The 25,154-nt window shown below is 35.7% G+C and overlaps 1 protein-coding gene across 3 annotated transcripts in view; it reads right to left on the bottom strand.

Annotated features, from left to right (window-relative positions):
* Positions 1–25,154, bottom strand: part of Deup1 (deuterosome assembly protein 1) — a 96,458-nt gene that overhangs the window by 46,800 nt on the left and 24,504 nt on the right. For 2 of the 3 annotated variants that reach the window (XM_047517066.1, XM_047517067.1), the window contains exons 5-7: positions 21,876–22,007; positions 2,130–2,243; positions 1,010–1,252 (exon numbers count right to left, since the gene is read on the bottom strand). In XM_047517066.1, coding sequence (XP_047373022.1) covers positions 1,010–1,252; positions 2,130–2,243; positions 21,876–22,007 — 489 coding nt within the window. The remainder of the gene's footprint in view (positions 1–1,009; positions 1,253–2,129; positions 2,244–21,875; positions 22,008–25,154) is intronic. The other variant, XM_047517068.1, reaches the window with a different exon arrangement.

Genomic DNA, 25,154 nt, shown 5'->3' with positions numbered 1-25,154 from the left:
GTTTCACCTAGCTGGATATTTGTGAAAAAGAAATGCACATTTAGTAAGAAAATTGGTAATAATAAATTTTGATGAATGCTATATAATGATTGCAAGAAGAAAAGACACAAGATCAAAAAGATTGTTAGATTAAGAAAAAATGTTTGAATAAATTAGCAATCACATCCACCAATGTGGAAGTTACTTCTTTGGTAAATGGTTATGATAAGGTGCTATAGTTAGGATGTTGAAAGTCCCACATATAGGTTTGGTCCCCAGGGTGGCACTATGGGGAGGTGGTTAAACCTTCAAAAGGTGGTGCCTGGTGGGAGACTCTTAAATCATGTGAGGTGTGCCCTTGAAAGGTATTGTGGGATCCTGACCCTTTCCTCCCTCTTTTGCTTCCTGACTATGAACTGAGTGGTTTTGCTCTACCATGCAGTCCCACCATGATGTTCTACCTCACCACAGGCCCAAAGAGACAGGGTCAACCAATTGTTGCCTGGAACCTCCAAAACTATGAGCCAAAACAGACCTTGTCACTTTATAAGTTGATTGTCGCAAGTATTTTGTTATGGTGACAGAAAGTTCACTAATACTTCAAGTCAACAGTGATAAGTCTCAAGGAATAACTACCATGTCTCTCACTGAGGCTTACCAAATCATTTAACCTTTCATGATCTCCTATGTCTCTAATCCAGGATTCCTGTCAAAGAGGCACAGGTTCAGAGAAAATAATGGGGACAGAGGGTGGTACATGACTAATGGGCCATGTGTTTTAGGCACAGAGGTCTTTAAGGGACCACTGTTATATGCACTGGTAATACATTCTTGGCAGAACCAACATACACTCCAGTGGGGTAAGTACCTCTAGGATAATTAATTAAGTGATAATTAATTACTAGGAGGAAATATGAACTGAATTTTATATGTAACAGAAGACTAGCTTTCTAATTCCTATTCCTGTTGAGTCACCATGTACACAACTCAAAGGCAATATTAGTTGGAAAATGAAAAAATAAATCCTCACCTGGCACTGTCTTTGGTACATTTTCAGTTCTTGTAAGAGCTTCTGATTTTCATCTTGTAACTTATTCCTGCTTAATGCTATTTCACTCACAGCTGATTTTAATTTTTCAATAATGAATTCATCTCTTTCATTGGTTTCACAACTGGAATCTGATTCATATAACAAGTGAGGAATTTCAGAGCTGCTGTCTTCTACGCTCAGTTTTTTACCATTTAGTTGAGTTTGATAATTTTGTGCCTGTTTCTGAAAAACATGAAAACAGTAAATTAAGTGAAGAATATTGTATTTAAGTTTACATAAATATTAAAGAGTGAAAGAAAAGAACTAGTAAAATATCTTTAAATACATTACTACATAAGTGATGCTTGGCTTGAATAATGCTATTATGGTGGTTCTAAAATCTCAATTTCAGACAGTATATAGAGAAAATACATTTGCATAACCGTAGGACAAAGTTGTAGAGTAGGGAAGGAGCTAGAGGTAGAGAACTCTTAATAAGCAAGAATGAAACAAAATAAAACATTTTATAGAATAAAATTACCAATGCATATAACAAAGTTTAACAATCTCTAATGAATAAAATTCTACACATTAATAAGAAAAAGACAACACTAAAGAAAAATGAACCAAGCAATTCCCAGAAGAGAAAATGAAAACAGTTATGATATAAATGAAGAGCTACTCAGCCTTATAAGTATTTAGGGAAATGCAAAACAAATCGTAGGTTTTAGACACTTTTAAGTACCTGCCAATAGGCATTCAAAGAGACACCATTTAATGACATAATAACATAAATGGAATTTTTAAAACATATTTTACACCTTTATTTTATTTACTTATTTTTATGTGGTGCTGAGGATTGAGCCCAGTGTCTCACACATGCTAGGCAAACACACTACCACTAAGTTACAACCTCAGCCCCATAAATGGAATTTTTAATAGCATCATCCTTTCAGACAAGTAGACTACACTCACCATTATAGCTAGTTCATGTCCTGTGGCTGTAGTCATTATTGTATCTAATCTGGTTATTTCCCTTTGGTTCTATAAGTAGATTACATGTTGAATGGCACAGGTACTAAGAGTTAGTCTCTAATTTATTCTAATTTAGAGAATTTACCTGAAATTGATTACACTTCTCAGATAATAATTTTTGTTGAGCATCTAAAGAAACCAGATGAGTCTGATACAGTATCTCTTGCTTGTCCCATTCTCTTGACTTTGCTCTAAATTCCTTTTAAAAAAAGGTAGGGGAACAATCATAAATTGATGTAGCACAATGAGTAGGGCTTCTGTCATTTGTACATCTTTATTCTGAGGAAAAAAAGTTAAAAAGTTAAGTCTGCTCTTTGTCTACTAGGAGAACAATTTTAAAAAGTACCAAATCATTGATGTTGGATTTTATTATAGGTTAAGTATTCCTTTTCTGAAAACACTTGGGACCAGAGTGTTTCAGATTTCAGATTTTGGAATATTTGCATATATTCAAAGAGATATTGGGGATGGGACACAGGTGAAAACACAAAATTCATTTGTTTCATATATTCCTTATATACGTAGCCCAAGGGTAATTTAATACAATACTTTCAGCATGCCTGTACTTTGCAACTTATCCTAAGAGATCAGGTGTGGAAGTTTCCACTTGTGGCATCATGGTGGTGCTCATAAAGTTTTGAGTTTTAGAGCATTTGAGATTTCAAATTTTCAGATTAGGGATATTCAACCTGTATCTTCTAATTTTTGCTAAGAAAATATGTAATCTGTAACAATCCTTGTGTAAAAATATTAAACATTTTATTTATTAAAATATAAATCTGTTTGATAACAAATGATCCTTAATAAGGGAGTTTTCAACAACTTTTTGCATCAACTAGTACTTTCTGACAGTAAGTTTTTTCCCTTCCTTCATCCCCTAAACTCAGTCACCAAATGAACCTTGTGGTTTAACAATATAAAGTTTGGGCTTAGTGACTACCATGGACTGAATGTTTGTGTCCTCAAATCTATATGTTAAAGCCCAATGTGCAATGTAATGAAAAGTGGAGATGGGGGTTTATGGAGGTAATTAACTTACAATGTTGAAGTCAACATGAATGGGATTAATTTCCCATTCATAAAAGATATGAAAGAGCTTCCTCCCTTTCCTCTTCTGCTTTGTAAGGATACACCAATAGAAAGCCATTTCTGAACCACAAGGAGGGCCTGCACAAGAATCTGACCATGGGCTTCCAACTTTCAAGAACTGAGAAATAGGTTTGTTGTTAGTGTATTATAGCAACTTGAACTAATACTGCGACTTTATCCCTTTGTAACTTCCAAATCTACTGTCGAAGGTGAAGCCAAAATCAACTCATTCCTGGGGACAGAAAAAGCATTTCAGACTTTAAACAATACCAACTGGGTTACCTGGGAAGGAACAGTGGAACTACTTTGATAAAGCATGCTTGGTTCTTCAAGTTTTTGTTCAAGTAATGTAGTCATAGAACATAATTATCTGTTCACAACTTAATAATATGAGTAAAGGATAAGGCTTTGGAGGTATCATGACTTTTCACTTTTGCCTAGGAATGGTCATTATATCTTATCTTTCTTTCTAGCTTTCAAGCAACTTAAGGCTAAGAACTGTTTATTACTTTTATGCTTCTCACAGTGCCAGGTACCATTTATATTCCATAATATATAAACAAAAATACAGTATTAACATTTCCTAGAATTAAACATTTCTCACTAAGAGTTGCAAAGAAAATTACATGGTTGGAAACAAACTCTAGAACTACTAAGTTCATGGCTATATAATTTTGCATATATACATGGCATGAGTATATTGATGTTTCCAACCATCAATTCAGTAATATTTGTTAAGCACCTAATGTCTACCAGGTACTGTAGAGAGAAGAGAATGTGGAACTGTTTTATGATTAAGTTTTTTATTTTTGAAGAAAAAAGTCAAGAAATAGTAAGGTAGGAAAATGTACACATAAGCAAGTGATTTTACAAATGACAAGTACAATTAATATTGTCACATAAAAGCAATACCCTAATATGTCAAATTGGAACATAGCTCGTTTAGCCATACTGATCTGTATTGTTCTAAAGATAGCTGAAATTACTGGATTGGCTATGCTGGAAAATTTCAAGAATGAAAGTTACATCTTACTGAAAATAAGAATATGGCAATTCATGTTTTTCTATACAGAAATTATTTAAAAGAACATTTGGGGACATTTTTATTTTACAAATTAAAAAGCCCCAAAACAATCAGTTAAGGAAACCTATAAATTAGGAAGCTTTTACTATAGTTATAGGTGACCCGAAATTAAGTGATCATATAAGGCCTGGGAAATATGGATACCCCATTCTAAATATAGGAATGCCTTACGAGCATAGACTGTCTTTATTAGGTTAATGGGAAACAGTTTATTTAAAGCTTTTGACTTTGATTCTGACACATGGTATAAACATTCAGTTCAGGAAAACAGTCTTCAGTAATAGTGACCAATTTCCAAAATTAGGCTGTAGTAGAAAAAGGTTGCATTTTCAAATCAATGCAATCTAGATTTTAAAATTTTTTTCTTGGTTTTAACTTTTGAAGCTTTGGGGGGTAACCTTTGCTCAAGGTTGACTTAAGCAGTAAATATCTTTTAGATAATACAAAGACAACATGACATACCCAATCTCAACTAATCTTGAGAATAAATATTCCTCAACATGCTTTAGGGAGAGGCAGAAGCATTAACTTTCATTCCTTATGATTGGTATAAAAGGCAGAAATGAGGTCAAGAATTGCTAGAAATATTATCTTACTGATGTATCAGCTGGCTGCCCTCCTCATACAGATGTGTTGCCTTCAATACTAGTTAGCCTGCACAATATAAACAGTAGTGTAAAATCATGCAGAGCCCTAGAGAACTTCCTGCAGGTTTTTGTAGAGACTGGAGATGCTGGTGTAGGCTTAAGAACATCTGTAGCCTTAACTAGACCTCCAGGGTAAGTTCTCCAAGACTGGAAAGCCTTTTCTGGATCTTTATGGTTGAGAATGGGTCAGGGTCATTAAATTAGTTTCTAGAGTTTGCTATGTTATTACATTCTTTTAAAGCCCTCTATGAGATCGTTATTAGTGATTACTAGTTGTCAGGGACTCTATAAACCTCAATCTGTAAGATGGTTTTTACCTTATATTAGATTTTTTTTATAATGGGGGTTGAATCCAGGGGCACTTAACCACCAAGCCACATCCCCAGCCCTTTCTAAATAGTTTATTTTGAGAGAGGGTATCACTAAATTGCTTAGGGCCTTGTTAAGTTGCTAAAGCTGGCTTTGAATTCATGATCATCCTGCCTCAGTCTCCCAAGTCACTGGGATTATAGGCATGTGCCTCCATGCTATGCAAGGAAAATTTTCATCCTTACATAAAAGAGTAAAAAGCAAACTACTTTGTAGTCTTCACCCAGTTTAACTACCACCAACTTAATTTATATTTCTATGACTCTAATACAGGTATAACCTCATTTCCATCTTTTCCTTGTGTTTTCAGGCAACTTTCTGACCTCATGTATTTTAACCCCTAAATGTTTCAGTGTGCCTCTAAATATATATACATAAATATTTGTTTATATTTATATGTATATATATATGCATATATATATTTTTTGCAATGACCACAATATTGCCTATCATGTAATTTTAAGCCTCATTTACTAATGAAACAATAGAATCTCTGTGAGGCAAATAACTCGTGAGCTTACAGGTGAATAAATGAGTTGGTCAGGCATGATTTAAATTATAAACTTAATATGTTCTTCCACTAGTACATGCTGCTCTCTATTGCTATTACTACAGCAGTGTATAAATGTTTATCCTAAAGGAAAAACAGATTTACTGTAGACTAAAACTGGAATAGCCCATATCCTACATGTTAATTTTTCAAATGGCCATTAGTAAAAACAGTTACATGAACTGTTTCTATAATTATGTAAGTTAAACTATATCTACATAGTTTGCTTAAAATTTTTTTTTTTTTTTTTTTTTTTTTTTTTTTTTGCGGTGCTGAGGATCGAACCCAGGGCCTTGTGCTTGCAAGGCGAGCATTCTACTGATTGAGCTATCTCCCCAGCCCTTAAAATTTTTATATAAGTATAAATATATCAGAAGATATTCTGCTATTAATTTCCACTATAATTTCACGAGATTTAGCTTACATAGTCTAATAAATGTAAAATGTGCACACACAAAGTACTTTAGGGAGATATTAATGTAAGGCTTTTTTTGTCAAAATAATAAGAATGTAGTTCTCTACCAAAAGCCCATGAAAAATCAATCAAATGGATAATCAGTGACTTTATCTTCATATTCAGTGAAACAATATATGTATTAAGGAGCAATCTTTGGGTATCTTCTAGGATAATTCTGAGGTCAAGTGGTTATACCTGTATTAGAGTCAGAGAGTAAGTACTACATTGTGAATTTTCCTAGAGGGCTAATTTACTTAGTGATAGTCATTTGTATTTGAAGAACTGTATATTATCCAGTAAGATATAAAATTTGCAGGAATTCTAAGGACAAAATCCAGAACTTCCTACAAAGTTCTTGCAACAGGCAAGGTTTTTCGGGCTATCATTACAGACCTTATTTTTCTTTGCTCTTTAAAATACTTTGGAGGAGATTCAAGATGGTGGTTTAGAGGAAGACTGCATTCCTAGTTGTTCCATGGCTTAGGATTCAAGCAGCAGGAGTAATGCTCCTTGGTAAGGTAGGTTAAAGAGAGATTGGACAGAGTATCTTAGAGAATCCAACATTTGGGTATATTAAACAAAGAACAAAAAATACATTAGAGCCAAGCTGATTATAACATTGGCAGCTGCAGTAGTACTGGTTCACCACAGAGAGAGGGAGAATACAGAAACACAGATTTGGTACATAAAAACCTGACACCAGAAAAGAGGCCTGAATTTAGCAGACTTAGAGGCTATACTGTATCCTGGTGCCTGAAAAGTGTTCTGTTTCCCAACTGGCTGTGGAGAGTGAGGTGGGAGACATCTTGAAGCAGCCACACTTGCAGCTGCTGCTGCTGTGGGGACAGGACCATCCTAGCAAACATTATCATATTATCCTGGCAAGTGCCTGACATGTGGCCTAAGGTGTACCTAGCAAAAACAGGGGTCAAACAGGCACAGAGATTATACCCAGGTAGATTCAAGTTGGAAAAGTGAAGGGGAACTCAGTTGGTTTCTCCTTTGAGTCTGGCAGTTCATGAGACTGGGTGAAGTAGGTTGGGAATCTGAATAGGTGGGTTTGAATACTCTCAGGGACTAATTTCAGGAAGACTGCATTCCTGGGCAGTGGAGTGTGTGGAGGATTGGCTCCCCTGCTGCAAGTGTGGAATTCTTGGGAGGCTCCTAGGATTCAGACCTCTGACAGAGATTTGCAACTGCCATGCCCTAGGAGTGTATTGATTTAATGTTGTCTCCAGAGCAGATACCACCCATAAACACCCTCCCTGGAGAGAAAGCCTGATTAGGCCTAAGCACCACCCACTGGAACTCTGCAGCAGCTCCACCCTAGGAATGTACCAATCTAGTCTGTGCAGACAAAACTCCAATTGGTAATACATTCCACTTCATTCTACCTCATACTGGTGAGAAGGGAAACTGAGAATTATTTCAACCAGTTTCAGGCTTAGGTCACTCCAACTGGCAGCTCAGAGAGCAACACAGAAAGAGGAAGAGGTTAACAACCCCTAGCCCCTGCTCTCACTCTCACAGCTCAAGAAGAAACAAAAAGACAATTGGGCACAGACATGGACCATCCATTCTCATCAACAATGTTGGCCATTCTCAGTGGAGACGATGCTATCATTTTTCATTAAGAATCTTTCTTTTATTCTTTCTTCTTGCTTTTTTTTTTTTTTTTTTTTTCTTTTCCCTGCTTTGTTTTGTTTGTTTTGGGGTGAGAGAGAGAGAGAGAAAGTTCCTGATGGGCTGATTGGTGGACATGTGTGTGTGTGTGTATATATATATATATATATATATATATATATATATGTGTGTGTGTGTGTGTGTGTGTGTGTGTGTATACATGTATGTATATTTCTTTTTCTCATTTTTAGCAGTTTTTAATGTAGTTATTTTTCCTTGCCTTGTCTTTTGTGGGTTAGGATTTTTGGTTCATATATTTTAGTTTTGTTTTATATTGTTTTTATTTGTTTGCTTCTCTTGTTTCTCTTTCTTCTCATGCTAACAACCAAATTCTATTGTTCTTTCTTTCTCTCTCCCTTTACTTTGTTTATTCTATTTTTTTCTCCTCCTTCCTTATAACCATTACCTGCTACATCTCTTCTGCATTCTCTCTGTTCACTTTTTGAAATTATAAACTCATACCATGCTAGCACATTTTCTTTTCCCTTAATTAATTATATCTTTACAATCTTGTAGGATTGGTTTACATTACTCTTGCCCCTACTATTAATGCTGATGAAATTATTATTACTGTGGATGATATAATAGTTGACACTTGCTGTTTACTTTAAAGCCAGATAAATTCATAGTTATTGTTTTGACTATTGACAACTGATGACCCCACCATTCCTATTTTCTGTGATAATTAATGTTGATGTCATAGTAGAAACTGGGTGTTTATTTTAATGTTTATTGTTTGCATCAGTTGTTGCTAGTATTTGTTTTGCGCTATTTTGGAGGTAATAGGAACCTGCTCTGGGACAAGTTCACAGGGTAGAGACTTTGCTATTAAGCCAAACTCAACCAAAAGACAGTGCACCTTGATCCACACACAAATTAATGACACTTAATATTCAGGTGTATTTTATTTTATTTATTTTTTATTTATTTTTTTTTTTGTTTTCTTTTCTTCATTTTTTTCTTCTTATTTTATTCTTCTAGTGTATTTTAATATGAAGAATTCAAGTGACAAAAATCCAAACTAATGAGTAGGCCCCAAGTAGAAACATATAGGTGTGGACACTCAGATTCTACCTATGCAAACATCCACTGCCAAGGCAAAAAGAGAATTAAAACAAAGGCCAAGGGTGCCTGTGAGGCAGGGGTCTCAATCTAGATCACTCTAGGAAACTTGAGCAAGTGAAGACTATATCCTAAAAAGGCTCATACAGAGCATATGAGAAATACCTCCAAAATGATGCATAAAACCCAACATAGAAATACAAGAAATATGAAAAAAGAAGGTAACATGACATCTCCCAAGGTAGGAACCATCAACTGACCCCAAAGATATTGAAGTCAATGAAATATCAGATAGAGAATGCAAAAGAATAACTATAAAAATGAATTTCAAGAGAAGAGAGAAAACTGAATGGATGATGGAATCAGTACAGGATAGGAATGAAAAATTCAATAAGGAAATAGAAAAATTAAAAAGAACCAAACAGGCGATCCAAGATGGCGGCCTAGAGGGAGACTGCACTTCCAGTCGCTCCACAACCCAGGAGTTAAGAAGGGGAGGCATTGAGAGACTCGGACTGAAGTGGAGCCACGGGTGAGTCTGCCCACTGGGTAAAGCTCGGCCCGGGTGGCAGGCCCAGATAGAGGTGGATTATCGGAGCCGGGCAGGGCAGCTAGAGTCATTCACAGGCAGTCCTGCGCACTCCGGCGGTGGGCCCCGCCCACACAGCCAGCTTCTCCAGGTTCTCGGAACGGAACTGGCCCGCTAGTGAGAGCCTGTCTGAACAGAGCAGGCTCCGAGTCCCAGAGCCGCTGCAGTGCAGTGTACTCCTGCAAAGAACCAGCGGAGAGTCTCGATCTGCAATCAGCCTCAGGGATAAGGGCAGGGCAGCCGGAGACCTCTTCAGGCGGCTCTGCCCACTCCGGCTGCGGGCTCTCTCCACGGGGCGATCCAAGATGGCGGCCTAGAGGGAGACTGCACTTCCAGTCGCTCCACAACCCAGGAGTTAAGAAGGGGAGGCACTGAGAGACTCGGACTGAAGTGGAGCCACGGGTGAGTCTGCCCACTGGGTAAAGCTCAGCCCGGGTGGCAGGCCCAGATAGAGGTGGCTTATCAGAGCCGGGCAGGGCAGCTTGAGTCTTCCCAAGGTAGTCTTCCACACTCCGGCAGTGGGATCTTCCCACACGGCCAGCTGCACGGTGCAGGCCCACAGTGAGAGCATTTCCGCACAGAGCCAGTTCCAAAACGTGGAACCAGTAGGGGGCTAGGGGCAGTATTCTTCGAATGACCTGCTTTATCAGATTCCTCCAAGACATCAGGCTGCTGAAGGCTGGGAGGTGATACACTGGAAATCTACTGGGACATTATAAGCCAATAGTGGAAAACTGCAATATCTCAGGGTCCCACTGACAACTGACCATTATGAGAAAACAAGGGAAGAAAATGTCCCAAACAAACCTAGATACTACATCAATAAAACCCAATGACAGCACAGCAGAAGAAATGTCAGAAAGGGAGTTCAGAATGTACGTAATTAAAACGATCAGGGAAGCTAATGAGGAGATGAAAGAGCAAATGCAGGCATTGAAGGAGGAGATGAAAGAGCAAATGCAGGCATTAAATGATCGCACCAATCAACAGTTAAAAGACCAAATACGGGAAGCAAGAGATCATTTCAATAAAGAGTTAGAGATACTGAAAAAAAACCAAACTGAAATCCTTGAAATGAAGGAAACAATAAACCAAGTTAAAAACTCCATAGAAAGCATAAGCAATAGGATAGAACACCTGGAAGACAGAACCTCAGACATTGAAGACAAAATATTTAACCTTGAAAACAAAGTTGAACAAACAGAGAAGATGGTAAGAAATCATGAACAGAATCTCCAAGAACTATGGGATATCATGAAAAGGCCAAATTTGAGAATTATTGGGATTGAGGAAGGCTTAGAGAAACAAACCAAAGGAATGAACAATCTATTCAATGAAATAATAACAGAAAATTTCCCAAATCTGAAGAACGAAATGGAAAACCAAGTCCAAGAGGCTTATAGAACTCCAAACATACAAAATTACAACAGACCCACACCAAGGCACATTATTATGAAAATACCTAACATACAAAATAAAGACAGAATTTTAAAGGCCGCGAGAGAAAAGAATCAAATTACATTCAGAGGGAAACCAATAAGAATATCAGCAGATTTTTCAATCCAGACCCTAAAAGCTAGAAGGGCCTGGAACAACATATACCAAGCCCTGAAAGAAAATGGATGCCAACCAAGAATCTTATACCCAGCAAAACTTACCTTCAAATTTGACGATGAAATAAGATCCTTCCATGATAAACAAAAGCTAAAGGAATTTACAAAAAGAAAGCCAGCATTACAGAACATTCTCAGCAAAATATTCCATGAGGAAGAGATGAAAAACAACGATGCAAATCAGCAACAGGAGGCGCTAGCCTAAAGGAATAGCCAAATAAAGGAGAAACCAAATCATGTCAAAAACAAATATGAGTCAATTGACTGGGAATACAAATCATATCACAATAATAACCCTGAATGTTAATGGCCTGAATTCATCAATCAAAAGACACAGACTGGCAGATTGGATTAAAAAGAAAAATCCAACAATATGCTGCCTGCAAGAGACTCATCTCATAGAAAGAGACACCCATAGACTAAAGGTGAAAGGATGGGGACAAACATACCATGCACAGGGACACAGCAAAAAAGCTGGAGTATCCATCCTCATCTCAGATAATGTAGACTTCAAACCAAAACTAGTCAGAAGGGATAAAGAAGGACATTACATGCTGCTTAAGGGAAGCATAAATCAGCAAGACATAACAATCATAAATATCTATGCCCCGAACATTGGCTCATCCACGTACGTCAAACAAATCCTTCTCAATTCCAGAAATCAAATAGACCACAACACAATAATACTAGGCGATTTTAACACACCTCTCTCACCACTGGATAGATCGTCCAAACAAAAATTGAATAAAGAAACTATAGATCTCAACAACACAATCAGCAATTTAGACTTAACGGACATATATAGAATATACCATCCAACAAAGAATGAATACACTTTCTTCTCAGCAGCACATGGATCCTTCTCTAAAATAGACCATATTTTATGCCACAAAGCTACTGTTAGTAAATACAAGAAGATAGAGATACTACCTTGTACTCTATCAGATCATAATGGATTGAAACTAGAAATAAATGACAGAATAAAAAACAGAAACTTCTCCAATACCTGGAGACTAAATAATACACTATTATATGATGAATGGATAACAGAAGACATCAGGAGGGAAATAAAAAAATTCTTAGAAGTAAACGAGAACAAAGACACATCATATCAAAATCTCTGGGACACTATGAAAGCAGTACTTAGAGGAAGATTTATTTCATGGGGTGCATTCAAAAAAAGAAGTAGAAATCAACAAATAAACGAGTTAACACTACAGCTCAAAGCACTAGAAAAAGAAGAGCAGACCAATACCAAAAGTAGTAGAAGACAGGAAATAGTTAAAATCAGAGCCGAAATCAACGAAATCGAAACAAAAGAAACAATCGGAAAAATTAATAAAATAAATAGTTGGTTCTTTGAAAAAATAAATAAAATTGATAAACCCTTAGCCACACTAACAAAGAGTAAGAGGGAGAAAACTCAAATTACTAAAATTCGGAATGAACAAGGAAACATCACAACAGACACGAGTGAAATACAAAACATAATTAGAAGCTATTTCGAAAATCTATACTCCAACAAAACAGAAAACCTTGAAGACATCAACAAATTTCTAGAGACATATAAACTACCTAAACTGAACGAGGAGGACATACACAACTTAAATAAACCAATTTCAAGCAATGAAATAGAAGAGGTCATCAAAAGCCTACCAACAAAGAAAAGTCCAGGACCAGATGGGTTCTCAGCTGAGTTCTACAAAACCTTTAAAGAAGAGCTCATTCCAATACTCCTCAAACTATTCCATGAAATAGAAGAGGAGGGAACCCTACCAAACTCGTTCTATGAAGCCAATATCACCCTGATACCTAAACCAGACAGAGACACATCAAGGAAAGAAAATTTCAGACCAATATCCTTAATGAACATCGATGCAAAAATTCTCAACAAAATTTTAGCAAATCGCATACAAATATATATTAAAAAGATAGTGCACCACGATCAAGTGGGTTTTATCCCAGGGATGCAAGGTTGGTTCAACATTCGGAAATCAATAAATGTCATTCACCATATCAACAGACTTAAAGTTAAGAATCACATGATTATTTCAATAGATGCAGAAAAAGCATTTGATAAAATACAGCATCCCTTCATGCTCAAAACACTAGAAAAAATTGGGGTAATGGGAACATTCCTTAACATTATAAAGGCCATCTACGCTAAGCCCATGGCTAATATCATTCTAAATGGTGAAAAACTGAAAGCGTTCCCCCTAAAAACTGGAACAAGGCAGGGATGCCCTCTTTCACCGCTTCTATTCAACATCGTCCTTGAAACTCTAGCCAGAGCATTTAGACAAACCAAAGAAATTAAAGGGATACGAATTGGAAAAGAAGAACTCAAACTATCCCTGTTCGCTGATGACATGATTATATATTTAGAGGAACCTGGAAATTCCACCAGAAAACTTTTAGAACTCATAAGTGAATTCAGTAAAGTAGCAGGTTACAAGATCAATGCTCATAAATCCAATGCATTTTTATACATAAGTGATGAATCTTCAGAAAGAGAAATTAGGAAAACTACCCCATTCACAATAGCATCGAAAAAAATAAAATACTTGGGAATCAATCTCACAAAAGAGGTGAAAGACCTCTACAATGAGAACTACAGAACACTAAAGAAAGAAATTCAAGAAAACCTTAGAAGATGGAAAGATCTCCCAAGTTCCTGGATAGGCAGAATTAATATCGTCAAAATGGCTATACTACCTAAAGTTCTATACAGATTCAATGCAATTCCAATTAAAATCCCAATGATGTACCTCGCAGAAATAGAGCAAGCAATTATGAAATTCATCTGGAAGAATAAAAAACCTAGAATAGCTAAAGCAATCCTCAGTAGCAAGAGCGAAGCAGGGGGTATTGCAATACCAGATCTTCAACTCTACTACAAAGCAATAGTAACAAAAACGGCATGGTATTGGTACCAAAATAGACAGGTAGATCAATGGTACAGAATAGAGGACATGGACACAAACCCAAATAAATACAATTTTCTCATACTAGACAAAGGTTCCAACAATATGCAATGGAGAAAAGATAGCCTCTTCAACAAATTGTGCTGGGAAAACTGGAAAACTATATGCAATAGAATGAAACTAAACCCCTATTTCTCACCCTACACAAAACTCAACTCAAAATGGATCAAGGACCTCAGAATCAGACCAGAGACCCTGCATCTTATAGAAGAAAAAGTAGGTCCAAATCTTCAACTTGTTGGCTCAGGATCAGATTTCCTTAACAGGACTCCCATAGCACAAGAAATAAAAGCAAGAATAAACAACTGGGATAGATTCAAACTAAAAAGCTTTCTCTCAGCAAAGGAAACTATCAGAAATGTGAAGAGAGAGCCTACAGAGTGGGAGAATATCTTTGCCAACCATACCTCAGATAGAGCGCTAATTTCCAGAATCTATAAAGAACTCAAAAAACTCTACACGAAGAATACAAAGAATCCAATCAACAAATGGGCTAAGGAAATGAACAGACACTTCACAGAAGAAGATGTAGAAGTAATCACCAGATATATGAAAAAATGTTCAACATCCCTAGTAATAAGGGAAATGCAAATCAAAACTACCCTAAGATTTCATCTCACCCCAATTAGAATGGCGATTATCAAGAATACAAGCAACAATAGGTGTTGGCGAGGATGTGGTGAAAAAGGAACACTCATACATTGCTGGTGGGGTTGCAAATTAGTGCAACCACTCTGGAAAGCAGTGTGGAGATTCCTCAGAAAGCTTGGAATGGAAACACCATTTGACCCAGCTATCCCACTCCTTGGCCTATACCCAAAGGACTTAAAATCAGCATACTACAGAGATACAGCCACATCAATGTTCATTGCTGCTCAATTCACCATAGCCAGATTGTGGAACCAACCTAGATGCCCTTCAGTTGATGAATGGATAAAGAAACTGTGGCATATTTATACAATGGAATATTACTCCGCAATGAAGAATGATAAAATTATGGCATTTGTAGGCAAATGGTCGAAATTGGAGCATATCAATCTAAGTGAGATAAGCCAATCTCAAAAAACTAAAGGACGAATGATCTCGCTGATAAGCGGATGAGGACATATAATGGGGGGTGGGACGGGCTAGCATTAGGTTTAGGGTTAGGTTTAGAGTTAGGCTATGGAGAGCAGTAAGAATGAAGGAAAGAAGGACTGTGTAGAGGGAAAAGAGGGGTGGGAGGGGTGGGAGGGGTGGGGGGGAGGGGAAAAATATAATAAACATCATTACCCTATGTAAACGTAAAAAATAATAAATAAAAAAAAAAAAAAAAAAAAGAACCAAACAGAAATCTTGGACATGAAAGACAATAAATCAAATTAACTATTCAGTTGAAAGTCTCTCTAATAAAGTACATCATGTTGAAGACAGAATCTCAGAGATGTAAGACAAAGTGGCTGAACCTGAACATTCAGACAATATGAAAGAAAATAAGTAACCATGGTGAGAATATACAAGAATTCTTAGATAACATTAAGAGACTAAATTTAAGAATCATGGAATGGAGAAGGGTTGTGAGATACAGGCCAAGGGAATTGATAATTTCTTCAGGGAAATAACAGAAAAATTTCCAAAACTTGAAAACAAGATACAGAAGGCACTGAGAACCCTAAATAGACAAGATTAAAGAAGAACCTCTCCATGACACATTATAATTAAAATGCCTAATATCTATAAGAAGGATAGAATTTTAAAAGTCTCAAGAGAAAAATGTGAACTCACATTTAGAGGTAATCCTATCAGAATCACTTCCAATTTCTTATCACAAACTCTAAAAGCCAGAGGGACTTGGAATGATGTGTTCCAAGTCCTGAAAGAAAATAACTGTCAACCAAGATTGCTATTTCCAGCAAAGCTATCCTTCAAATTCAAGAGGAAATGAAAAACTTCCAAGATAAGCAGAAACTATAAGAATTCATGACAAACTGACACTACAGAATTAACTTAAAAAAATACTCCACAAAGAAATAGAAAACAAACTCTATAGTTCACAAATGAATGAATCTTATTTTAAGAGCACCTAAGAAAATGAGGAAGAGGATCAAATTAAACATTATATCAAAAAGGCAGGAATTAACATCTCTTTGTAATACCATCAAATGTAAATGGTCTGAACTCTCCAATTAAAATACATAGGCTGGCAGACTGGATTAAAAAACAAAACTCAACTATATGTTGTTTGCAAAAGACACACCTTACAGGCAAAGACAGTCATAGGCTGAATGGATGGAAACTGATATACAATGTGAATGAAACATGAAAACAAGCAGGAGTAGTTACTCTTATATCTGACAAAGCAGACTTCAAACCAAAATTAATTGGAAGAGACAAAGAAGGGTACAAGTAATTACATTAAAGAGACACTACTCCAATCAAAGCCTCAGATAGACCCTAGTAAAATAATAGTGGGTGATTTTAGCACACCTCTTTCACCATTAGATAAGTCATTCAGACATACACTCAGTAAAGAATTCTTCAGACCTAAAAAATTATTATAAATCAAATGGGATATAAGAGGTGTCTATAGAATATTTAATCCAGCAACAGCTGACTACACATTCTTCTCAGTGACTAATGGAGCCTCTTCCAAAATATAACATATTTTAGGTCACAAAGCAACTCCTAGTAAAAAAAAAGATATGATCTCATCATATCATAATGGTACAAAATTAGAAATTAACATGACAAAACCCTACAGAAACTATATAAACATGTGAAGATTGAATAGTATACTTTTCACTTTAAAAAAATTTGTTCTTTTTAGATATATATGACAGTAGAGTGCATTTTGACATATACATGCATCAAGGATAACTTTTTCTAAATAGGCTCTCATTCTTGGGATTATACATGACAGGAATTTAACTGGTCATATATTCATAAATGAACACAGGAAAATTATGAACATAACTTCATTCTACTATCTTTCCTATTCCCATCCCTCCTTCCTCCCCTTCATTCCCTTTTGAGTAATCCAACAAACTTCTATTTTTCACCCCCCTGCCCCTTATTGTGTGTTAGCATCCACACATCAAAGAGAACATTTGGCTTTTGGTTTTTTGGAATTGTCTTATTTCACTTAGCATGATAGTCCTCATTTCCATCCATTTACCAGCAAATGCTATAACTTCATTCTTCTTTATGGCTGAGTAATGTTCCATTGTGTATATATACCACATTTTCTTTATCTGTTGAAGGGCACCTAGGTTGGTTCCATAGCTTGGCTATTATGAATTGAACTGCTATAAACATAGATATGGCTGTGTCACTACAGTATGCTGATTTCAAGTCCTTTGGGGATAAACCAAGGAGTGAGATAACTGGGTCAAAGGATGGTTCCACTTCAAGTTTTCTGAGGAATCTCTACACTGCTTTCCATAGTGGTTGTACCAAATTGCATTCCCACCAGCAATATATGAGTGTACCTTTTTCCCCACATTCTTACCAACATTTACTGTTATTTGTAAATAATACAGTTTTGAAAGATGAATGGGTGATAGAGGAAATCAAGGGAGAAATTTAACAATTCTTTGACTCAAATGAGAACAGTGATACAACCTACAAGAACCTCTGGGACACTATGAAGGCAGTTCTACGAGGAAGGTTTATAGTATGAGTGCCTACATAAGAAAATCAGAAAGATTCCAAATAATTAATATAATGATGCATCTCAAGACTCTTGACAAGAGAAACAAACCAATTCCAAACCCCACAGAAGGAAGGAAATTATTAAGATCATAGCTAAAATAAATGAAATTGAGAATAAAAAAATATAAAGAGTTGATGAAACAGTTTTTTAATGAAAAGATAAACAAGATTGATAAGCATTTAGCCAAACTAACCAAAAGAAAAAGAGAGAAAACCCAAATCAGTAAAATTAGAGATGAAAAATGAGAAATCACCACAGATATCACAGAAATCCAGTGGATCACTAGGAAATATTTTGAAAATTTATACTTCAATAAATTGGAAAACCTAAAGACATGTATGCATTTCTAGACAAATATGATCTGAATCAAGAAGACATAGAAAGTGAAATAGACCAATAACTAATAATGATATAGAAGTAGCAATAAAAAGTCTTCCAACACAGAAAAGCCCAGGACCAGATGAATTCTCAGCTGAGTTCTACCAAACCTTTAAAGAAGAACTGATGCCAATACTCCTCAAATTATTCTATGAAGTAGAAAAGGATGGAACACTTCCAAACTCATTCTGTGAAGCCAGAATCACACTCATACCAAACCAGATAAGGACACATCAAGGAAAAAAAGTACAGACCAATATCCCTGATGAACTTAGATGCAAAAGAACTTGATAAAATATTAGCAACAACATACTAAGAAGATTATATACCATGACCAAGTTGGTTTTATTCCAGAGATGCAAGAATGGTATAATAAATGCAAACTAATAAATGAAATTCATCACATAAATAGAATTTAGGACAAAAATCACTTAGTCATTTGCCTTTTACAAAATTCAGCACCCATTCATGATAAGAACACTGAAGAAATTAGGGGTAGAAGGAGCCTACCTCAACATCATAAAGGCTCCATATGAAAAACCCAAAGCAAATCTCGTAGTAAATGGGGGGAAAACTGAAAGCATTTCCTTTAAAATCTAGGATAAGACAAGGATGTTTACTCTCACCACTCCTACTTACTATAGTGCTAGAAATTCTAGACAGAGCAATTAAGCAAGAGAAGAAAATGAATACAAATAGGAAAGGAATAAGTCAAATTATTACTATTTGCAGATGATGTGATCTTATACCTAGAAGATCAAAAAACTCCACCAAAATACTGCTAGAGCTAATAAACAAATTTGATAAAGTAGCAGGTTACAAAATCAGCATACAAAAATCTTTAGCTTCCTACATATCAACAATGAAGTTGCTGAGAAAGAAATCTGGAAGACAATTCCATTCATACTAGCATTAAAAACAAACAAACAAACAAAAAACCCAAAACAAAAAACAAAAACAAACTAACCAAGGAGGTGAAAGACCTCTATAATGAAAACTATAAAACATTTAAAAATGAAATTGAAGAAGACCTCAGAAGATGGAAAGACCTCCCATGTTCATAGATAGGCAGAATTAACGTTGTTAAAAATGGCCAGACTACCAAAAGCAATATACAGGTTCAATACAATTTCCATCAAAATACCAATGACATTCTTCAGAGAACTAGAAAACACAGTCCTAAAATTCATCTGGAAGAATAAAAGACCAAGAAATAGCCAAAACAATTCTGAGCCAAAATAATAATAATAATAATAATAATAATAAGGCTATGCTACAGAGTTATAGAAACAAAAACTGCATGGTACTGGCATAAAAACAGACACATAGACTAATACTACAGAACAGATGACACAGAGACAAACCCACACATCTTCAGTCATCTGATTCTTGACGAAGATGTCAGAAACATACATTGGAAAAAAGACAGCCTTTTTAGCAAATGGGGCTGGGAAAATGGTTATCCATATGTAGAAAAATAAAACTAGACCCTCATCTCTCACCCCACACAAAAATGAACTCAAAATGGATTAAAGACCTAGGGGTTAGACCAGAAACTATACAATTCCTAGAAGAAAGTGTAGAATCAACACTCTAGCATGTAGGCACAGGCAACATTTTCTAAGTAGGACCCTTAAAGCTCAGGAAATAATGCCAAGAGTTAATAAATGGGATGGCATCAAATTCAAATGCTTATTCACAGCAAAGGAAACAACAAAGAATATGAAGAGAGAACCTACAGAAAGGGAGAAAATCTTTTCTAGTTACTCTTCGGACAGAGAATTAATCTTTAGAGTATATAAAGAACTCAAAAAACTTCACACCAAAAATAAAGTAACTCAATTAATAAAAGGACACACAAATTAGACACTTTTCAAAAGAAAAATTACAAATTGCCAACAAATATATGAAAAAACATTCAACATTATCAGCAATTAGTGAGATGCAAATCAAAACTGTCACATCAGTCAAAATTTCAGTCATCAATAAAACATATAATAAATGCTGAAGATGATATGGAGAAAAAGGGACACTTTTACACTGTTGGTGAGATTATAAACTAGTACAACCACTATGGAAATCACTATGGAGATTCTTGGAAAGGCTAAGCATTGAACTACCATATGACCCAGCTATACCACTCTTCAGTATTTAACCTAAAGAATCAAAGTCATCATACAACAGTGATTCATACATACCCACATTTATAGCAGCACAATTCACACTAGCCAAACTATGGAACCAGTCTAGGTACCCATCAACAGATGAATGGATAAAGAAATTATTGTATATATACACAATGGAGTTTTATTCAGCCATAAAATGAATTTATGTCATTTTCAGGAAAATGAATTGAACTAGAGATTATTATGTTAAGCAAAATAAGTCAAACTCAGAAGTCAAGGGTTGTATGTTTTCTCTTATAAGCAGAAGTAAGAGAGGAAAAGGAAAAGAATGATGGGGGCAGATCTCAAGAAAATCAAAGGGAGATGATTAGAGGAAAGGGACCAAGGGGTCAGAGGTGGAGAAGGAAGGGGAAAGTGCTGGGGGGGTGATATTGGCCAAAATAAATTATTATATTGTATATTGTGTGCATGTACAAATACATGACAACAAATCCCATCAACATGTACAATTATAATGCACCAATACAAACGTGGGGGGAAAGATATTTTGGAGCAGAAGGATTGTTAACTTAAGGGTAAGATGATGGCTTGTGAAACAGGGCAATGACAGCAAGATAGGAAGAAAGGCAAGAGGGGGCATGTGTGGGTTAAATTGTGAAAAATACAGAGAAAGGCAAAGACAAGAGATTCGAAAAAGTTACCTAACCTTGGTGATTGGGAGGTACAGGATCATTATCAATCAATGAATTGGAAAATGAGATCATTGGCTGAGGGTGTGGATGCTTGGGTTTAGGACTTGAGAAGAATGAAAGAAACTGAATGGAATAATGTAAGGGTCAGCTTGAGTCCATTCAAAATAACTGAGCAGCACCAGGAACGCGCTAAGGTCTTATAGCAGAAATATGTAGCAGAAGCTATGTGCTGTTACATGACTGGTAGCGGGAACACTTCAGGAACATAGAGATGCAAAGCGCTGGTTTGTGTTTTTAAGGTTGGAAAGATGAAAGAATGAGAACAAGTGCATCGGTGACATCGTGAGCCATTTGGGAGACTGATATTCTAGAAGTCCTGGGTGACACAGAGTGACTTAATTGGAGTGGGGCTTTACCTTTAAAGAAAAAACCCTGAAACTTCAAGCCCTGCTCTGAAACTGTTTTGAGGTTTCAGTGGGATTTAAGTACCTAATAGTTAAATGGCCACTAAAAGATTTATTAGATATTCGCTTTAACTGACCCCAGGGGTGTCCTTCAATTTCACTCAACAGCTGCAGTTCCTTTGAACTTTTTTCCTTTTTTGGCTCTCCCAAAATGCTGATCTGTATAAATGATGTATAAATCAAAGTGATGTTTTAATTCACTAAGTGCTTGAGGGGAAGGTGCACTAAAGAAATCTCCTCCATGAGAGGCTGATCCGTTACCACAGCTGTCTATGCCACTGTGTGTACCACACACAGCCACAGTGGGAATCCATCTTTAACACACACAGGAAAACAAAGAAAACATATCTTACCTCTAATTTTTGGTTTACATTGCTCAGTTCAAAGGGCATTTCTTCTTTGTGAGGTAGTTCTTTTCGGTGAACTTTGTTTTGTTTCATCTGATGTAATCTCAGTTTTTCAAAGCTATTTGTTAGTTTGGAAAACTGTAAATTATAGAGAATATGAACATTTTACTATTAACAGTTATTTCTAGCTTGATTTCACAACATTTCTTTTCTTGTGTACCTCTTCAAAAATTTAAGTCATGATTTGAAAGTGCAGTAAAGCTTAAATGTTCCAATTAGTGGAGATAGAACCAGTTATTAAAACTCAATTATTGAAGCTGAACATGATTCAGCTTTCATGTAAATTTGGGACTTCATTAACTGCACAGTTAAACAATGATTCATTTGATAAATGTTTTCTTCAGATTTGTTTTAACTATATGTAGCAAAGCCCACAATTTTGAAAAACTAACTTCTTTCTTACTTTTATTTAGTGCCATCTTGTGTTGACAATTTTATTTCAATAACTCAATCTATAAAATAAACAGTGTATCTTTCATTTATGAAAACCTAACATTAAAGATAAGACTTCCTATAAGCAGCACAGTTTATCAACATCTGTGAGGAAATTTCTATTTAAAAAAATTTTTTTTTGTTTATACTTTTTGAGTTGAAATAATTACAGGTTCACAGGAAGTTGCAAAGTTATTAGAGAGAGGTTTTGGGTTTGAAAATTCTTTCACCTAGTTTATCCCAATATTTACATCTTCTTGAACTATAATAAAACATCAATCTCAGGAAGTTGAAATTGGTCCAATATATATGTATAATTTCATGCCATTTTATCACACGTGTAGATTTCAGAGACCACAAGTACCAACAAGATTCAGGACTATGATTTAAGGGTGCAGCTCAGTGGATTGCACATGTGCTTAGCTTTTCTGAAATCCTGGATTCAACCCCAGAACCAAAAAAAAAAAAAAAAAAAAAAAAAAGGAAAACAAAAACTCTTTAATCACTGCAATGATCTCCTTCATGGTACACTTTAGAGGCTCACTTCTCTCCCTCATCTCCTACCCTGCCAACCACTAATTTGTTCTCTATCTCTATAATTTTGTCACTTTGAGTTTATTATAAAATAAAATCATACAGCATATGACCTATTGAGATTAGACTTTTTCACTCAGTTAATATCCTTGATCTCCATGTATATTTCAATAGATCTTTCCTTTTCATTGCTGAGTAGTATTCCATGATATGAATTTCACAGTTTGTTTAACCATTCACATATTGAGACTTTTTATATTTTCCATTTTGGGGTTGGTATAAATAAAAATGTGAACAACTATGTCTATATTATCTGATATTGAAGTAACCATTTCTGCTTTTTTTCTCACAAAATTCTACTGAGATATATTTCAACTACAACAAAATTCACTTGAATAATATCCTGTTACATAGCTATAACCCATTTTGTTTACCCTTCATCAACTGATGGACATTTGAGTTAGTTTTACTTTTGAATATTATGAACAATGCTGCTATGAACATTTGTATATAAGTTTTTGTGTGGATATATGTTTTCATTTCTCTTGGGTGTATACTTAGGAGTGAAACTATTGCATCCTATATAACTCTAAGCTTAACTTTTTGAGGAATAGCCAGTTTTCCAAAGTGGTTGCACCATTTTCCATTCTCACTCATAATGTATAGGGTTCCTATTTTCCATATCTTCACCAATACTTGTTATTGTCTGTTTTTATTATTGACATTGTTATTATTATTATTATTATTATTCCTAGTCATGTGAAGGGGTACCTTATTGTGGGTGTTCTTTGTTTGTATTTTTAGGTATATATGACAGCAGAGTGTATTTTGACTTTTAATACATACATGTAGTTTAACTTATTCAAATTAGGATCCCAATCTTGTGGTTATACCTGATTTAGAGTTACATTGATCGTGTATTCATATATAAGGATAGGAAAGTTATATCCAATTAATTATGCTCTTTTTTCAATTCCCCTCCCTCCTTCCTTCCTTTCATTCCATTTTGTCTAATCAAATGAACTTCTAATCTTCCCCTTCCTACCCTCCCTTGTTGTGAGTTGGCATCCATATATCAGAGAGAATATTTGACCTTTGGTTTTTTGGGATTGCCTTATTTCACTTAGCATGATAGTCTCCAGTTCCATCCATTTACCAGTAAATGCCATAATTTCATTCTTCTTTATGCCTGAGTAATATTCCATGGTGTATATATGCACCACATTTTCTTTATCCCTTCATCTGTTGAGGGGCACCTAGGTTGGTTCTATAGCTTGGCTACTGTGAATTGAGCTCCTATAAGCATTAATGTGACTGCATTACTATATATACTGATTTTAAGACTTCTGGGTATATGCTGAGGAGTGGGAAAACTAGGTCAAAAGGTGGTTCCATTCCAAGGTTTCTGAGGAATCTCTGTACTGCTTTCCATAGTGATTGCATGGATTTGCAGTCCCACCACGGCAATGTATGAATGAACCTTTTTCCCCACATTCTCACCAACATCTATTGTTGCTTGTATTCTTGATAACTGCCATTCTGTTATTGGAGTGAGATGGAATCTGCGTAGTTTTAATTTGCATTTCTCTAATTGCTAGAGATGTTGAACTTTTTTTACATATTTGTTGACCATTCATATTTCTTTTTTGGTGAAGTGTCTGTTCAGTTCTTTAGCTCATTTATTGATTGAGGTTTTTTTTTTTTTTGGCATTAAGGTTTTGGAGTTCTTTATATATCCTAAAGATTAATGTTCTATCTGAGGTACCCGTGGTAAAGATTTTCTCCCAGTCTTTCAGCTCTATATTCACATTATTGTTTCCTTTGCTGTGAAGAAGTTTAGTTTGATACCATGCCATTTATTGATTCTTGATTTTATTTCCTGTGTTTTATGAGTCTCATTGAGGAAGTTGGTTCCTAAGCTGACATGGTGGAGAGTTGGTCTACTTTTTCTTCTAGTAGGTGCAGGGTCACTGGTCTAATACCTATGTCCTTGATGCACTTTGAGTTAACTTTTGCACATGGTGAGAATATGGGTTCAGTTTCATTCTACTACATATGGATTTCCAGTTTTCTCAGCACCATTTGTTGAAGAGGCTATTTTCTCTCCAATGTATGTTTATGGTGCCTTTGTCTAGTATGAGGGAACTGTATTTATGTGGGTGTGTCTCTATAGCTTCTATTCTGTTCCATTGGTCTTCATTATGTTTTTATGCCAATACCATGTTGCTTTTTGTTACTATTGCTCTGTAGTATAGTTTA

This window comes from Sciurus carolinensis, chromosome 11 (assembly GCF_902686445.1).
Source record: "Sciurus carolinensis chromosome 11, mSciCar1.2, whole genome shotgun sequence".
NCBI lineage: Eukaryota > Metazoa > Chordata > Mammalia > Rodentia > Sciuridae > Sciurus > Sciurus carolinensis.
This window is presented reverse-complemented; position numbering and strand designations above follow the sequence as displayed.